Below are 19,591 nucleotides of genomic sequence, written 5' to 3'. Positions count from 1 at the left end.
TTAAAAGCACGGGTCTTTGATATTTTAAACAAGTTTTTAAGTGTAACGACATTGTATTGAGCTGCTCTTTGTTTTTATATAAAGCTTTAAAAAGATCAGTCGATTTTGAAAATGTATTAAGATATTCTTCCTTGTAAGATTAGAACTGTTCTAACACGATTACGCCTTTCGTCTCACCCGTTTCATTTTGAATTTGGTCGGTAAGGCAGAAACAGGATGATATAAACCAAAGATTGTGTTTATTATGTGAAAAAGTGATGACAAATACCATTTTGTTTTAATATGTCCAATTTATTTACATTTTAGGAAACATTCATCAAGTCACATCTTACAGTAGTCGAAGGGTTCATAAGTTTGTTGAATTAATGCAGTCTGCCAACAATCATACACTGTAAAACGTCTTCTTCTATGAAGCTTTTTGCCTCGCATAAAACTCTGGTTTATTGAAGTAGAAGTTTTGTAACATATTTTTGACAAATATAGTTTCGTGTTTGCATTTCGATATATTCTTGTATAATTAAAACAATTAATTGTAAACACTTAATGTATACAACTTAATTGATGATCGGACTGATTGAAATCATTGCTAATATTGCAATTATGTATGTAACATATGACGGAAAGAACTGATACATGTATATAGTTTATATACTATTTTAACCTCATTTTAATACCAATGGAGCGGTAATACTAGTATTTCTGGTGTTTTTGTTTGTTTGTTGCGTTGTTTTTCATTTTGGTGATTTTTAATATTCCCATACTTCTACTTTTACGTATACATGTATGTCAATGAAATATGTGTGATGATAATATGTAACTGGTCAAAACAATAAAATATATACTTGTTGTTGTGGATGTTGTTGTTGATGTTGTTTATATGCATGGACGCAAACAATAAAAATAAAATATTATTAAAATTAATAAAGCCCTTGTGCCAATACACATAACATGAATAGTTACTTCTTCATATAGGAAAGTATCAACCATACAGGCGCATTGCAAAAGGACTCATTCAATGCAACTTTTGCTTAAAAAATCAGACAGAAATATAGCTTATGAATAAAGATAGCTTTTCTATGAAGGTAACGTTTTCTTTGGTGTTGCTGCTGGTAAAACAACTTCAAAATATTATGAACGTCTCTACAAGCTCATACGTTCTCAAAGTTTTGAGAATTAGGAGGGTGATTCAAATGTACCGTGACATGTATGCTGTCATTCTTTTGGCTTTGTGAGAGGTACTGCATGCAATTGTTCTCATGTTCAACCAACGACATTCACACCATATTGCAAATCTAGTAAGTAAGTCAATAGACCAATCAATCGTTTACCCAATACGAAATTTAAAATCTACTAAGTTGTCTATCAAATGACCATGATATAATACAATTACAGTTTAGATATATTCAGCGATTTCATTGTCTTTCAGTACTAGATCGGATTACATAGCGAGAATTCGACCTTTGTAAATTATCTTGCCAGTATTGTGCATAAACACCGCTGGCCAAACAGTCTGGTTCACAAAATCTCCTTTCCTATCATAAATGTCGAAGAAATCCGGATTAACTCTTTCCGTTTGTTGTTGCCAATAAAGCCTCATTGGTGGGTCTAATGTTGTCATTAACCAAATCAGTCTAACAACCTTCTCTATATACTTTCGTACGTCACGTCGTAGCTGACTTGGGTCGATTAGTGACCTCAACTTCGAATCCATAAACAGCTGAAAATATATATACATTTGTGCTATGTCTTGCTGTTTATTCCTTGGTAACATAATTTGCTCTACACTTACTTAATAAAAACTTAAATTGTAGTGAAATTATTTTTAAAAGTTTCTGCAGAATGTAAATCTCTTTTTGTTTTTCACGAGCGTTTCATAAAAACAAGTACATTTGTTGTCATTAGGTAAAGACAATAATATTTGAAGTTTACTTTAGTATCATGATAGCATTACATGCAAAAGCATCGAAAAATTGTCAAAAGTATCAAATATTTAATATCTTAATTGTTTTTCCATTATCGTTTCATTATTTTCAATATCGTTATCTTCGCCTTCACCATTGACATCATCATCTTCCACATCATCATCGACAACACTAAATCCACAAAGCATTAAAACTAAATATTTGAGAGTAAGTGTAGGTTACTTCAATTACTGCTGGTACAGACGCCTCTGCTCTTTCAATTCGGTAGTCTATGGCATGTTTTTCGGCCACCTTCATGCCATCCGAGTATACGCCCATATGCTCCTGAAATAACTGAAACATAATATAAAAGTAACAAAATATTTGTTTTTAATAAGCCAGTTATGCGTAGATGATTTATTTTATTAATCTTTGTCGTTATAAAAATATGAAACTGAAACATATAAAAAAGGAAACTTTATTGTGTCTAACGGATTTAAATGCAGGATAAATTTCTTATCCAAAACAAGACTAACGAGGTAAAACTCAAATTAGTTATGTTCTATTTGATTCATGAAAAACTGCAACCAGGTAGCACGCTTATATACCGATAACGTTAACAGCACAATGGCGCTTTATTATAAGTTACCTTTTTCAAATTAACAGCGTTTGTATTTAGTGGGTTTATAACACTGTCCTCCATATTTAACACAATCCTGTCCATCTGATCCTCGGCCAGAGTTATACATACATCACACGCATTCTATAATAAATGAAGAAAAGATGATAGATTGTGTTTTAATCATCATTTACTATAACTTTGTATTAATATCAATTAGAATATTTCTCTCGAAAATGTGCATTTGAAGCCATGGAGCTTGGACGATAACTTGTACTTTCCTTTACCGATCATTAAACCGAGCCTGCAACAATTTCAATTTCGCCGTTTTCGGCGTTCTTTAGGGATTCTGTTTCTTTCTCTATTTTGTGTTGTTTATAATATTGTTGCAATAAAATATCATTAACTTTAATATTTGTTTCATAATTATTTTTTAAGTAATAGAATACTTCAATTTTTCAATATTTCTAAACTCATAAAATGTATTTATAATGTATATCCTACTTTAAGTAATGAGGCTTTTTGTAAATAAACATGCTCTAAATGAAAATTATTTTTTAAAATTTAACTACAAATATTACTTTTTAATTATGATACTGTGGTATCTTTTTAATCACCTGCGCTTGAATATTGTATCTATTATTGTATCAAATACTGTAACCATTACGGAAATAAAAGAGACATTTAATTATATTGCGATATGATATTAAGGAAAGATTTCTTATAAAATAAAAGATTAATGAGAAATTTTTCATTTCTTCTTTGCATTCCTTGATTTACTTCATGAAATTGCTTCAATCGTGCGCTTTCTTTAGTTACACTTGTTAAGTTCAAATTATTCAGAAAGACAAGCCCGTAATTTAAGATATTTGAAATCATAAGAGTTACCCTATACCGCAAAATTAGAGAAAATAAGAATCCCAAAAGAAAGTTGTGTGTCTACCAAAACGGCAAATTTGAAAATGTTGCTGGCTTCGTTTGATTGAGTCTGTTCATGGACGGTACTGTCAAGTGCAAACTACCGTTCACCAACCTTACCACCGGTTCATTTAAACATGAATTGGCAAAATTTGAATTTAGAAACATCCGCAGATATGTTAATACGGCAGTTATCATGGAACCTTCAATGTGACACTTCTGTGCCATTCCGTGAAAAGCGGCGTATGACCCCAATGTAATAGAAAGCGTGTGCCCTAAACGAGAAAACAATGGGTGGAAAGAAATAAAATGGAATTTTGAAAGGGGATCAGACGTTATGAAGCCTGTATATTACAGATAAGTCGTCAAAAGACAAAGTTAGAAAGCAGGCAACATATTCTAAGAGTGATTCGGGAATATTGGAACTACCAAAATCGAAGAAGCCAAATGCAAAATGTAGTTGAAACTAAAAAATACCACAAACACAACAATAATGTCGTGCTGAATGATCTTTAAGGATCGGAAATATAACATATATAATTGAATGTACGGGGGTACTTTTTACAGCCTCCACAACTTTGATTTTCGTGACTGGCATATGACACTTGTGAATGCAAGCTACCGTCCATGCTCCTGACCACCCCATCACCGGCTCATACAAACCTCAACATTAAAACTATTAATGGACCAATTACATTGATAACTCTAATTAAAACTCACACGTATTATCCTCATGAGCGAATAGATGCACTCAGGATCTCTCCATCTCATATATGTTAGTAGTTCAGAGTATGCAGCTTTCCACTCATTCTCAAATATCGAGTTAAAGCTATCTGCCAAATCGAACCTTCTTTTTATGTCCAGTTTTTCTTTCTCTGTTGGCAATGGTTCTTTTGGTGTTTCTCCTCTACTCATTTGGTTCACCCTTATAAAAGACAAGAAGTTTATCTATGTTAATATCATTATAGACCGTACAAACTGATGCAGCTTTTTGTTGTCCACATTGTTAGTTCAAAATTCTTCGTTGTTATTTAAATTTTGTAACAGTGGCCCAGTTCAAGGACACTCATTACTGGATAGAGAGGTCCCGAATTCTGATTAATCAAGTACACAGCTAATTTCATTGATCAATTATTATTGTACATCTACAGGTATTGTAAATTTATTTACCCACATATAAAACAAACCAGTTTGGTTTAAGTTGGTCTAAATATTATAAATATCATTATCGGCATTGGTTTTTTAACATCATAAAAGTTTTATATAGTTTAGTTCCATCTTTCAGTTTAAATAGTGTTAAGCAGTATTTGATCAATACGACAATGTTCACCAAGTTACACATATACATTGGTTGATTGTTTTACATATAATAATCTATACAGAACTGTGTATGTTCCTTTCCTGTTTTTAAAAAAGACACATTTAAATGATATATATATTTCACCGATTCTACCATTTCAACTCTAGTAATATGTCAAAAGAAATCATATGATCATAGGTTGTGTCTTTCCTTTTCAAAAATCACCACTTTGGTTTAAGCATTTCATTTTAAATTCCATATAAATGACTGAATTCAAAATAGACTGTAGTAAGTTTAGTTTATCTGTAAAATATACAGCGTCGTCAGAAAATAACATAAAAAATAACTGTATATCACCAATTTTAACAATACCAGGAATGCTGCTAATAAATTTAAGGTCCATTATTCCCAAAAAATGCTTTTTCTTTTATTGCCCAAAAGCTTCTGTTATTATAATTATTATTTGTACGGGTATGTCCTTTTATATAGTTTCCAAAATGTATTCATTGGCCAATTGTCGTCTGTTTCTATATGGCGCTTAGTACATTTATAGTGATTCAGTATTATGAAAGGACTTTGTTTATATTATATTTTGACAAAAAATTTCACGTCCACGTCGCTTCTTTTTAAGGGTTATAATCATTTAACATGCTCTTAAACAATTAATTAAACTTTATAAAACTAATGTTTGCCCTTTTTAAAGAAGGAAAAATCAGTCTTTTCTGAAACATAATGGGCCTTTCATATACCATACAACATGCCACTTGTGGGTGGTCACCTTGTTATAGTCCAATCTTCGAGCTAAGAATGTCAAAGTATGACCTATTATTGATAATGAAAACTTTAAAGTTATGGGCATATTCCCTGACTGGATATTGATGGAAAGATTGTTGACGACCAAAAGTTGTGTGATATTACTATTTCCATACCGTTCTGTTATATCACGAATCTTCTGTTCCTGGTATTTAATTATCTCTCTCATGTTTTCCACTTCTTCTCTTCTCATGGTCACTACCTCCCATCTCGGAGGTTGATTATATAAATCGTCCAATAAACCTGAAAAATACTAATCTAAGTAGTTTTTAAAGAAAAAAATCTCTGATATTTGTAACATACACTCAAACACTAAAATTGCAAAAGTTATAAAATTATATTGAACCATTATATTTGATTCTTGCTCTTTAACCAACCTTTGCGTAAATAAAAATAGAAGTAAAGTCTACATAAGCAATAAATAAGTGCAGCAATCACATACCTTCAAATTCCCTAATAGCTGCGGATGCCACGTGTTTATCGACAACGGAACCAGCAAAGGCTCTGTTCAACACCTCCATAACTTTACTCTTTTCGCCAAAATCCATCTTTAGATCTATTCCAAGTGGTAATTCTGAAGACATATACATGGATATCAAATACATAAAAGATAATAAACAAACATTTTAATATAAAGATATTAATTGGATTATTCTATGATTGCCAATCATTATATAGAAATTTCGACTGCTCTTAAGTCATGCATACCGTCAATACTTTATAATAAATAATTTTTAATAAATAAATTGATATACATCACTTTTGGAGTGATGTACTATTTTGATAGTAGACGTTTAGGATGTTAATTGTTGCATTCTGGAAACTTTTTAAAAACTTTTTTTATCATTTCTATTGCAATTATAGCTGACGTTCGTGAATTATTTCATAAAGCGAATTGATTTTGCACACACAAATAACATATAGCTTATCATATTTATTGATATTACCACTATATATGTGTTTAAACATTTATATTTCTTAAAATTTGAAATCAATATATCAATATCAAATGTATTTTACATAAAACAAATCGAATTCGATGACGATATTTTTATTTTATGCTCATTTATAACAGAAATAGGAACATAAACGCGGTACTGCAACTTAACACTATTAAAACCCATAAAATGAAAAGATGTTCTGTTCTGTTTTAGTTTTTTGGGGTTTTTTTTTCTCTTAAGCGAGCATCTAAAATACTGAAACAGAAATATGTGTACCTCGAACTTAAATATCCGATCAATCCCACCAAACTATGAACAGGCTGTTGATATTTATTTTTTAAACCATTGAAAATCCGTTCAAAGTCAGTAAGTTTATCGCTTATCCCAAAAAATTTTGGGACCAAATTTTTTGGTGTGACCCATTGAATGATCTTTTTAAAAAAAAAAAATTGGATAGATTTTTTTTCCTTTAAAAAATTGATTTTTTTGTACAGCTATTTTTAGTTTTAAAGTAGCGGGGTAAAAAGGGTTCTATTTCCAAAATTTTAAAAAACGCTAAATTACCTGTGTTTTTAAAACGGAAATCATCAAGGGGAAATTTTAAATGCATTTTTTGTAATTACCCAAAGGGTTTCTATCAGCTTTTCTAGGGTCTATATTAGATTTTTTCTATATTCTATATGTTTGTATTACATTTCACAAACCACAGTTTCAGTCAGTTTTATCTTAGATTGAAATATGATTTTAGCTGCAACATTTTTTTTATACTAAGCGCAAATTAAGGGCATTTATTGTCGTTTTGATATTGAAAAACAAGCAGCTGCAATAATACCTTTAATTGACTTTATTTCATTCATGTAAAAGGTATTGTTTAACTTAACAATAGTTACAATACCCGTATAGCGATGTAATAAAACACCATTTGTTTAATAAGTTCGTTCTTACCAAGGTTTATATTGATCACCGGTATTTTATTTTAATGGATGCATTTAAACCACACTGTATCTGTATTCAAGTTAAATTTTATTATATCGATTATGTGTGTTTTATTTCGTTTGGGGACGGATCAATAATGTAAAATATATGGCTAATCAATTCAGAGATAAAGTTTACATCAGGAAAATAAAGCATTGGTTAATCTTAATGTTGCAAATCTAGTATAAAAACTAAATTTTGATATTGATGGAAGTCTTTGACAGCAGCATGTAGCTTAACATGCACGTCTATAAATAGATTTAACAAACCGTCAGCAATTTCTTTCGTTTCCGTATCAATTAAAAGGCGAATTTAGATATTACTGGATTTTTTGTTATTGTGCGTGCGCGCGCGCATGTGTGTGCAACATTTAAAAGAAGATTTATATTTCATGATAGCAGCAAAAGTAAAAATACCAACAACTTTATTTGCAATAACAATGCTGATGACGATGATGGTTAAAGACATGAAATCAAAATACCGGTACACCAAACCAACGTTAATCTTATACTTTCGACGAAGTATTCGAATGTTAAAAGAAAATTTTACATATATCGAAATCTTATTTTATATTTTATCCTAATAATTTTCTAATATCAACTGTTGGCCAATCACCATTATAACAGTCAATCTTTTGAAATATATAGTCAATACAGTCAAATTTTACAATGAATGGGAAAAAGGGCCCGGGTTGGGAACTTTTTGGGAGACATTAATTTAAAAGAAATGATGTCACTTTTGTCCGCCAAAGCGTTTTTTTATTGTATCAAGAAAGTTTTTCAACAAACCCTACCCAGCACGGGTTTATCCCACTCGGTTTTTGGGGTTTTTGTTTTAAAAAAAAATTTGAACCCCCGGGGAAAATTGATTCTTTTTTTTGGGTTTTAGCCCCCAGACAAAAAAATTCCCTGTACAAAATAAATTTGTCTGAATTTTAGAATAAACATAGATTAAATTATAAAATTCTTAGAAAAAGTCAAACCTGTTTTATTGGTTTCAAATTGAGAACCTCTGTTACTGATACCGTCCGCCATTTTATTACTCGTAAATTCCAAGTCAGTGAATCTTATTCAAGTGACTTATCTACCCACACACTTCTATCATCTCTTCTTTAAAACATATTCCTGTATTTCTGATAGACTTATAAAACAATCTGAACGATTTTGTTTTATATAATTAGTTTATGAAATTATATACTGGGTTCTTTTGTTTTGGCTTTTTTATTTGAAAACTAATAAATGATTTGTCTATTTGTTTTAGGTATCCGGTATAGTTATTTAAGATATCCGGTATATATATTTCGTGACAAAAGTACATGCGACAGTGCTCGTGGATAGATGAACTATGTATCTAAAATGATTAAATTGGGGCTACATTTTAAATTTTACCATATATGGTAAAATTTAAAAAATTTAAAAAAAAAAAATTTAGTTTCTAATAAACAAAACTTATTTTTGTTTGGTTGTTGTTGTTGTTGTTTTTATACACAAAGAAACCTTTTTTTAATTACATGTTTGTTATTTACCTTATATTTACTTTTGTTTGTGAAAAAAAAAGATTAAATTGTCGTACAAATTTCTTCAATTAAAGAATTATTTTTATGACCAGACGACTTAAAGATGAAATTACAGTTGTTTAAGTAAAATTATTAACATATTTTATTTATCTATTTTTTCTTCTTTAATTATATTATATAGTTTGGTATTGTATTGAATTGTATTGCATTGTATTGCATTGTACTACATTGTACTGTATTACATTGTATTGTATTGTATTGTATTGTAAAATTATTATATTATCTTATAAAATCATTGTCTTTTCTTGTCTTGTCTCCATTCGTCTCGTCTCTTCTCATATTATATTATATTACATTACATTACATCACATCACATCACATCACATCACATCACATCACATCACATCACATCACATCATATCATATCATATCATATATCATATCGCATCGCATCGCATCGCATCGCATCGCATCGCATCACATCACATCATATCATATCATATCATATCATATTAACCATTATCCTACTGTATCATATCATATCATATCATATCATATCATATCATATCATATCATATCATATCATATCATATCATATCATATCATATCATATCATATCATATATTAACCATTATCCTACCGAAAAGATTTTGTAACTGTCGGGATTCCGGTAATTAAATGTTCATGGTATTGCGTACAGGTAAAATGTTTGTCAAAGGCACTTTATGTTTTTATACATGTAAATATCTAGATATTATTTTACGATTAAATAGTGTTTTTATGCACGTGCAGAAACTACGCAAAATAGAGACGAAAGTTTGTGAGTGCGAACTTAAATAGGGCGAAAGATATTTGTACAGAAGTTCATTACTGGTTCCTTGCTTTTTGGCGCTCACGAAAGGTAATATGCAAAAGTGAGCAGTACCATACAGCCCAGCCATGGCAGCAATTGGAAGAAGTTTTCTGCGATCTGCAGTTTCAACTCATAATGCTTCTAGAAACAGCCATTACAAATATTTTTCTAGTATGCATATTTTACAATTTATATTTTTGTTTCCATTTCACGCTTCTATATTGCTTGACAATTTGTCGATCTTCTTAATTGACAGATTTTATTTGGGTCACCTTCATAATTTTAACAATGTTTACAACACAATAGATACAGTTGGATGTAATTCCATTGTTTATCAGTATTTCTTTATACATCAGTTGTCCAAACATGTTCAGACTACTGAAAGATTTGCAAAATGCAATTTAGAGATAAATCTACTAGTTTTAATTAGAGTAAGATAATTATTCATAATTAAAGAATTTGCCACAGACACTTGGAGTATGGACCCCGCCCTTCTCCACCCCTGAATATTAAAAACTAAAAGTATTGTTTATTACAAGAATAAGTTTTAAATTTGTGCTTTTTATTAGTATGAGACGGTTAAGTTGTCTAACACATGAACAAGTTTGATAGAATTTCATAACGTTTTTAAAAAGTCAATTTTTTTTCCAATGCTTCAATTTCCTGAAGATACCAAGCCTTCGAAATGTAAACACAACTGACCTACATATTTTCAGGTATTTATGTTATCGCATGCCATTTATTTCTGGTGTAATCAGTCGATGCATATATTCCTTTAATAAATAACTGCATGTTATTAAATCAGATCGTACCTTTCTTCCAAGCTTTGGGCACATTTAATTATATTTTCATAATTGAGTCACATGCTTCTTTACGAATTCAATGACCACCTGGAATGTTTCCCGTAAATTACAGCGGGAAAATCGCTGGGAAAAAGAAAATTCAATCGCAACACTCGGCCCTTTCCGTCAGTCTTCTTGATTTGGTTTTTTCTGTACTGATTAGGGGAAAGTAACCGCTTGTGGGGTTTTGGTTCTCGGCATGAAATAAAAGCGCAAAACAGTGCCGAAACTCATTCAGTCATCTCACATCAAAGGAAAGCGTACGTTGTTATCTTCAATGAAATTATGATATTCTAGGGACTTTTTAAACGTGGTTAAAATAAGCGGAAAACATGTTTTATGTTCAAGGACATGTGGCCAGGTCATAATGATATGCAAAAATATTTTGACGTACGGTTTGCACGATAAAAATAGACGTGGTGTATACAAGTGCGGATCAAGAAGGAGAGCCACGCACATAACCCCAAGCGTCTGTGGAATTTGCTGCATGTAGACTGTAGCTGTGATAAGATTTTAATGACAGTTTAATTAAATTATAGGTTCAGTTACCACAATAACTGGTCAACTGATGGTAGCTGAACTTTGGTAATTATGACAGAAGTAATGGTAAAATCAAGTTATTTGGAACAGTGTAACTATAGTCCGTCAAAAAAAATTGGTCTAATCAAACCAGTATCACTGTATGCTAGTAAAATTAAGATATCTCTATTGAAAAGGAAACAATTACATGTAGATGCAGTATTTTAAACATTATAGACAAGTTGAACGATGACATCACAAGCACCTGCTACCAGAATTTAGCACATTTGCTGGTTGGCAAGAAGAACCAATATTTATATGCATTATATAGCAGCAGAATTTTTAAATTCTAATAACTGTTTAATTTGTGGATCGATTTTTAGATTCTTATATCATTTGAAAGTTCTTTACATTTATATTTTTGAAATATAAGCAGATTTTTATTTTTTGCTTTTAAAAAAGAACATTTAGCTACATTGTATTTTTCAACTGTTTTTTTTTTCAATAGTTTTCTAGCTTTACCAAGAAAAAATAAAAACGTTTTGCAAATTTGTTTTTTAATGTATAAAATATGAGTAAAAATTAATGACCCTTCTTATGGTCTTCACTGCAATGTCAATGAGCCTATTTTAATTCATCCTACTGGATAAATACAGTCTGCTCCTATCTCATCTGAATCCAAATTGATCTGACAGTTAGAATTTGTCAAAAGATTTGCATGTTTAGTATAGTCATATTTTTCAGTACTCAGATGTTGCGGGCACTTAGGGTGACGCCTTTGGTTACTATTGTTCGTAATATTTCTGTAAATTTGACAGAAAGAGAAAGACTTTGTGCTCTTACTGACCTATATGTTACTCGTACTGGCAGTACATATGTAAATTAAGTGCATGTTTGGATTACCATCAGTGGGGCCTGTGTACCTAAGGGGAGTACTACATGTACTATAATCAATGCTAGCTTGATCTTTAATCTATTAACTTTAAGCTCTCAATGATGTGAATTAGTATATAGATAAAATGAGTAAAAATTTACATACAAATATCTTGCATATTTCTTTTTTTATTATTTTCAGGTTCAACTAAAGTAATGGTAAGACATCGTTCTTAATTTTTTTTTTACTTTGATTTGTTTTCTATGTCAAAGGAATAATGTTGATATTTGAAGTGCCAGACTATTTCTCATACATGTATAAATAAAGATTTTTTTCTATCTCTTTAAAGAATTCATGTGACACTGTAATATTGTAAGAATTTTGTAGATAGTTTTAAACTTTAAATGGCAAATGTGTGATTACATTGTAAATCCATTTATTAAAATGCAGTTATACCGTATATATCACTTAAAATAAATGATAACTTATCAAATATTTTGAATGTTTTAATGGTAAAACATTTCTTAAAATTTATTTGACTCCTTAGCAGTTTTGACTTTTGATAACATTTGTGTTATTCATGATTTATAGGCAGGAAAGGTAGGATTTATTGGCCTTGGAAATATGGGTGGTCATATGGCAAGGAATTTGATCAAGAATGGCCATAAGTTGGTGGTGTATGATGTCTCGAAAGATCTCGTCAACAGTTTAAAGGAATCTGGTAAGCTAATTTGTAGTAAGATATTGTATTGTTTAGAAGATAATTGCAGATACTCTTGTATTTTCTTAAACTTAAGTGAAAGAAGGATACAGTTGATATATATTTGAATTATACTTTAAAAAAATAAGAATACAAAGAATGAGAATTATTTGATAATATTTTTAGATATAATCTTTTGCGAACATTTAAAGGAATATTTACCCTTTTGATTGATAAGAAGGAAAATTTTTTTGGCTTATACAAATGTACATAGTACTTATCGTACACAATATTATTTACTACAGCAATTCAAGTTGTACAGTTTACTGGTTTCCTAGCAGTTTCCGTCTCCTAGCAGTTTTCCGGCCGTTTATCATTTTCGTCCAGTACAGTCTATTTTTACCAGTGAGGCATCCACATTAATTCATCAATCAGAGAGACATTTGTTTTCTATGCTAAACAGCATTTAAAATAGTACAACGATTTATGTTTTGAAGTTTTGCCTGCTATTTAAAGTTACATAAGACAGGTAAATCAATACTTCAGAAAATATTTTTGCAGACGACACAGGAAAGGTTGGGAAGTTCTGTTTGTTTGATAAAACCATCTTAACATTGCTTTATGGTACTGGATTATATTTAAAATAAAAAAGGTCTGGAAAACTACTTTGAATTTTTGAGTTAAGGTAAAAATAAAGGTAAAAAAGGTGTTACATTTCAGGCCTATATTCAAATTAAAAGGAAATTAAAATGAAAGTGCAAAATTGAACAAATGGCAATGCTGGACAGGTACCTAACTTTGTCCTGACAAAGTTTTGTACCCCTCCGTAGACTGATTTTTATTTTATTTGTTAAAAAGTGTGATTTGTGGCCAGAAACTGCTAGGAAATCAGTAAATATAGTTTTATTTTACATTAGCTAGATAGCTATATAGAATATATTTAGTAATATTTGGATGAAAAAAGTTCACACTCACAAATTGATAAAAAAAATGATTCGCAATGTTCTATAATTGAACCATATCTGTACTTCAAGGTGCCACAGCTGCGGGATCCCCAGCAGAGGTCGCGTCCGAGGCAACCAAGGTCGTTACTATGTTACCAGAAAGTGCCCATGTACAGACTGTATACACTGGTGATAGTGGTATATTTAGGTAAATACCACATTGTATGATTTGTCATTATTTTATGATGTCTCAGAAATTATATCTTCCACCATGGTATCCATAGGTTTTAAAACTTGTTTCAAATTTGTAGGAGTATCAATTTAACCCCACAAGAACTTGGTTAGATTTAAAGCTGAGATTAAGAACTCGGGTATTTGATTATTATGCCCCCACTTTGAAGAAGAGGGGGTATATTGCTTTGCACTTGTCAAATGGTTTCCGAGTGATAACTAAAGAACCCTTAGGCCTAGGAACTTCAAACTTGGTATGGTGATTGGTCATGACCAGTAGATGACCCCTATTGATTTTGGGGTCAAAGGTCAAGGCCACATTGACCTTGTAGGTAAAAACGGTTTCCGATCAATAACTAAAGAACCCTTAGGCCTAGGAACTTCAAACTTGGTATGATGATTGGTCATGACCAGTAGATGACCCCTATTGATTTTGGGGTCAAGGGGTCAATGTCATAGTGACCTTTTCTTTAATGACCGTTTCTGACCAATAACTTAACAACTCAAGTTGCCTTGGTTGATATTTTTATGTGCTTTTGGTATACACATTTGAAGGTCTTATGTAATATAACAACTTGGCTGTCATTAATGAGGCCTATGTGATTCATAAAATTTATGTATATATTATTTGGTAAGAATTTTAATAACTTTTATTGCTGCACACAACCTATGGGGTCACAATAATTATTACCTTGTGACTAGTCATGACCAGAAGATACTAGATAACCCTTATTAATTGCTTGTTCACTGGGTCAGAAGTCATGCATAATAACCTGATCACATGACAAATTGGCTGCCGATAGGGGGCATACATGTTTTACAAACATATCTTGTTTTAATATGATGAGGACATAAAACCTTAGATGAGCCGCGTCACGACAAAACCAACGTAATGCGTTTGCAACCAGCATGGATCCACACCAGCCTGAGCATCTGCGCAGTCTGATCAGGAACCATGCTGTTTGCTATCAGTTTCTCAACTTGTAATAGGGTTGGTAAGCGAACAGCATGGATCCTGATCTGACTGCACAGATGCGCAGGCTGGTCTAGATCCATGCTGGTCGCAAATGCACTATGTTGGTTTTGTCATGACGCGGCTCATATACATGTTGATGCAGTAAAATAATACACATATGTTTCTGGGCCAGCAAAATCAATTTTCCAATTTGCCCAGGTTGTCCAACAGCCTGTACTGACAAGTGGAAATTTTCAAGAAATTAATATATAAATATCATACAGACAAATTTGGAATGCTTCAGGTAAAAAGGTACAAGTAAGTCAAAATCAGATTTTTCCAGTCCTGTGTTTGTAAACAATATACAGATGTATATCTAAGGCAATTGTGCCTGCTAATGGCATTATTGATTAGCTTAAGTCTTATTTTAAAAGAAGTACATTATGCTGTACTACAATATAGGAAATTTTGTTATTTTTAGCACGTTACATAAGGACAGTTTACTAATGGATTGTAGTACAATAGACCCATCTGTATCACAGGCAATGGCAGGTATAGCTGCAGAAATGGGCTCAGCATTTGTAGATGCACCTGTGTCTGGAGGTAATGCACTTATGAAACAATTATGTCAGTTCCAAAGTAATAATAGTTCACTCAATGTCAGTAAAATTAAACATTTTAGACAGGGACTATATAAATGCAAAAAACATGCCTGAATGATATACCCGTCAGTAGGTTTAGTTTCTAACACATATCTATATATAAAGTACATGAAAGCCACAGGTTAGCACACAATTTGTGCTGGGGGTATGTACGCAACTGCAAACCACATTACATGTCTTTAATGGTTCTATTGACTGATTGAACATACATAAAACCACTTGCACTTCATTGCTGTGTCTTCAAATCTTGATGGGACTTAAGATCAGGATTCTTTCGTGTAAGAGAGCTTTCCAGCTAGCTTAAGAAAAAAAGGTGGTACTTCTCAGGTGCGGTCCTCCCCCTGTAAAGCTGCAAAGTCGTCTTATGACCTGTACAGTGTCAAGTGTGATGTAAAAACCAACAAAAAAATAAATTTAGGGAAGTTATAATGTTAGATACTGTTTAGGAATGATAAAAATCAATTGAAGTAAGTTGTTGTTTCAAGAATTGTTTGTGTTATATCAGGTGTAAATGCAGCACGAGATGCACTACTCACTTTTATGGTTGGCGGCTCAGAAGCATCATACCAGGCAGCCAGTGAATATTTGAGTTTGATGGGGAAAAATGTTGTACATTGTGGTGCTGTAGGCACAGGACAGGTAATCAGATATTTTAATGTCATGATAATATCACTGTGCATCCGAACTGAAATGTTTGAACTGAAACCAAGCATTACATATTCTGCAGCAATACTTCTAGAATTAATAGTTGTTTCCTGATTTGTGCAAATATATTTGAGAATAAAAAAAATTTGATTCAGTAAGCTAAATTTGATTTCGCATATAAGAAGAGGGAATTCTTTATATATCAAGATTCTTGAACAACTGAAGCATGCACTTTGTAACATAAATGTGTATAATTTTGGCCAGAGAATAAGAATGTAGAATGTGTTAGGGTGAGTGAATCACTATTCAGGCATTTGTATTTGTTGTTTCAGGCAGCAAAGATTTGTAACAATATGTTACTTGGCATATCAATGATAGGTACATCGGAGACCATGAATCTTGGAATGAAGTAAGTTAATCTATGATATACAGTAAAACATCTACAAAGCAATACCCTTTAAGGGACATTTGTTTTGATAATTGCTTAGTTGCTCTCGAGAGAGTAGAGCTATTGTAAAGTCATAAGTTTGAAAAATTGATACTGTTGTTGTGAAGAGATAATTGCTGTACAAAGGGCCAATTTGCAGAGGCTGCACTGAATAACTTTAATACTTCTTTTAGGGTAAAGTTGGTCGTACATTTTATTTCTTTGCATGAATTCTGGTTGCAAAAATACAAATGAAACATTTATGTCCTGACATAGTAAATGGAGAGTGTTTATATAATTAACTTACTGAAACATCATTAGAGAAAGGGAGATAATCATTTAACCTGTAAACCACATGAAAGATTTCCTGGTTATTTTTCATGCATTTAAAAAAAAACAAAGATTATTATGAAATGAAATTTTTTATAGAAATGAAAAGAGTACACAATTTATATTTTTTGTTCAGTATATTTGCAGTTGGCCTCAGTTTCAATAAATGACATGTGCCATGTACTAAAATTTATGACATTTTCATTATAGGTTAGGGCTGGACCCAAAACTTCTTGCAAAGATTTTGAATATGAGCTCGGGTAGATGCTGGTCATCAGAGGTTTATAATCCATGCCCGGGGGTGTTAGAAGGCGTGCCATCCAGTAATGACTACAAGGGTGGTTTCGGAACTGCTCTCATGACTAAGGTATAAAGTTTAAACACATACAATGATATTTCAGTATAATTATTACAAAATGGTTTGTCTCAAAGTAGAAGAAAAATATTTTTTAAAAAAGACCAATAGGCAATAGAACTTGATCTTTGTACCAAGAAATCCAGTTTTTTATATGTAAACAAAAATCTTTATTGAAAATATACAAACAAAAGTCAAATATAAAAAGTGATGCTTGCTAAAGTTTATTTCTTTTAATTGAAGGATTTACTTAGGTAAAGCCTGTGTGAAATACATGTACTGTTTAAAGGATAGTATTAGTCTAGTGGGTATGGTATATGAATCTCTGGGTCAACCCGGGTTTAAGATCTTCCTGTCGGCTTGGGTGAAAACTAAGCCTTACTAGACTCACGATTATCCACCTTCATATGTGACCAGTTCTGGTTTGTTCCAGAAAGCTGCAATGTTTTTTTCTCTACTTTGGGAATGGTGCCGGTACCAGATTGAGAAAATATGTTATTTTAACACATATTGGGAATTTTTATTATGCGTTTTTTCTGCTACAAATAAGATTAGTCATTATGAATAAAGATAGGTAACAGCTACCATTGTCCAGGTCGAACTATTGAGTGGTGATTTATATGAATATGTTGGATTTAAATGATTTAAGAGAAATCTCTTGGCCTTGTGGGCATTTTGAACAGTCATTTTGGTAAATTTAACATGAGAAATTGGGAAATTTATTGTCTATCTTCCATTGGGAATAGTACCTTTTTCAGGTAGTAGTTATATAAAGAAAAAAAAAAAAAAACACTGAGCTGACTAAAGAGTGGTTTAGATAAACTACAAGCTTTTTTTTTCACAATGGAGCTTGAAGAGATAATGTTTGATATAAATTAAATGGAATCAGAAGATTGTTTAACCCTTTCCCAGTAACAAATTTAAACATTTAATTACCTGGGATATTTCTATGAACTAAAGGAATCTTTAAAAGAGGATGAATGCTTGCTTTCGTGTTATGTATACAAAGTACATGTATTTTAAACATAAAATTTCAAGGGAGACAACAACATTATGATAAAAAGAAAATTTATCAAGAACAAACCAGACATAATAAGGCCTGTAAGTTGAGAGGAAAAAAACTTTATCAGTAACTAGATTTCATAATCAAGCGAATGTTAAACATGTTTTGTAGGTAAATACATGGCACTGTGAGTAATGCTGTATTGTTGGCACAGAAAGGATAAAAATATTTGTTTCTAATAAAAATTTGAAGATTTCTGTGTCACTTGATTAGAATATGTTATTACTTACTTAAATTTTCTGATTTCTTCTGAAAAAGGCTACTTAAAATGTTTCAATGTTTCTTTGTATTGAATTTTTCTCTCCATGATGTAGATATACTTATAAGGTACACTAACATTAATTTTTTTTTTCTCGTCAAATAAGGACTTGGGTTTAGCACAGAATGCCGCTACTGCTATGAAATCTCCAACCCCGATGGGATCTCTCGCCCACCAGATGTATAGAACTATGACAAATCACGGATATGGTGGCAAGGATTTCTCCTCCGCCTTTATGTTTCTACAAGATCAAGGGAAGAAATAAAATGGCAACTTTGTGATTGTTTTCCATAAAAAATCTTTACACTATGCATCTCATAAAATTTTTATGGATTTATTCTGGTTGGTTCAGAAAGCAAAAGAATATATCTGTACATTTTATATATCTAATATATCTATACTGTGATTTTTTCCCCTAAAAAACAATGGATTATAATAAAAATGGCCGACTTCAGTACTTTATGAAGTGTCATTGACATGGTAAAGTTCTTAAGTAATTGTTTATATATTGCTGAACCTACTAATGAAATTGGCTAGCTAAATTTTTTTTTTAAAGTATTGGTTTAATAAACATAAGAATTATGCTCAAAATTATTTATGGTTGTACAGTTTCTATTAGCCACAGAATATAATTATTTTTAACAGGGTCTTTAAATGTTGTATAAGTGACCATGACAAAGGAAAGTATATTGATTTGAAAAATATAATATTTGCTAGAAATTTTATATATTTCAAAGTGTATTTTCCCGAAGTAAAAGAAAGAATGCATACAATTTTAGGATTTGAGTATACATCAAATCGCTAGAAATAAAAAAAAAATGATATATACATATATCTTGTTGGTGACATGATAAAAATAGGGTTGATAGAATGCCTTTATATTTTGAATTTGATCAAAGATTTATGCATGATTTTTGCTTTATATTTTGTTATACTTACATGGGTTTTT

The 19,591-nt window shown here is 31.4% G+C and overlaps 2 protein-coding genes across 4 annotated transcripts; one reads left to right on the top strand and one right to left on the bottom strand.

Annotated features, from left to right (window-relative positions):
- Positions 1-252: 252 nt before the first annotated feature.
- LOC132722728 (uncharacterized) lies at positions 253-8,605 on the bottom strand. Of its 3 annotated transcripts, none has more exons than XM_060707266.1 (7): positions 8,450-8,605; positions 5,994-6,125; positions 5,668-5,794; positions 4,159-4,363; positions 2,551-2,664; positions 2,145-2,246; positions 253-1,717 (listed from the first exon to the last, which is right to left on the bottom strand). In XM_060707266.1, exons 1-7 carry the CDS (start codon positions 8,499-8,501, stop codon positions 1,439-1,441), a joined length of 1,011 nt encoding a protein of 336 aa, XP_060563249.1. In that variant the 5' UTR covers positions 8,502-8,605; the 3' UTR covers positions 253-1,438. The 3 variants fall into 3 exon arrangements, with proteins under 3 accessions (XP_060563249.1, XP_060563248.1, XP_060563250.1); XM_060707265.1 differs by having other exon boundaries at positions 255-1,717; positions 2,145-2,255; XM_060707267.1 differs by lacking the exon at positions 8,450-8,605 and adding an exon at positions 6,769-6,875 and having other exon boundaries at positions 255-1,717; positions 2,145-2,255.
- A 1,260-nt stretch (positions 8,606-9,865) lies between these two features.
- On the top strand, positions 9,866-19,233 carry LOC132722727 (probable 3-hydroxyisobutyrate dehydrogenase, mitochondrial). Its single transcript, XM_060707264.1, has 9 exons — positions 9,866-10,007; positions 12,273-12,289; positions 12,663-12,792; positions 13,806-13,923; positions 15,383-15,504; positions 16,069-16,202; positions 16,541-16,617; positions 17,176-17,332; positions 18,749-19,233. Exons 1-9 carry the CDS (start codon positions 9,923-9,925, stop codon positions 18,905-18,907), a joined length of 999 nt encoding a protein of 332 aa, XP_060563247.1. The 5' UTR covers positions 9,866-9,922; the 3' UTR covers positions 18,908-19,233.
- The last annotated feature ends 358 nt before the right edge of the window (positions 19,234-19,591 follow it).

This window comes from Ruditapes philippinarum, unplaced genomic scaffold, assembly GCF_026571515.1.
Source record: "Ruditapes philippinarum isolate M1 unplaced genomic scaffold, ASM2657151v2 ctg147_1_1_1_1, whole genome shotgun sequence".
Taxonomy (NCBI): Eukaryota; Metazoa; Mollusca; class Bivalvia; order Venerida; family Veneridae; genus Ruditapes; species Ruditapes philippinarum.
Note: the sequence above shows the minus strand (reverse complement) of the source record. Positions and strands in the feature narration are given on the sequence as shown.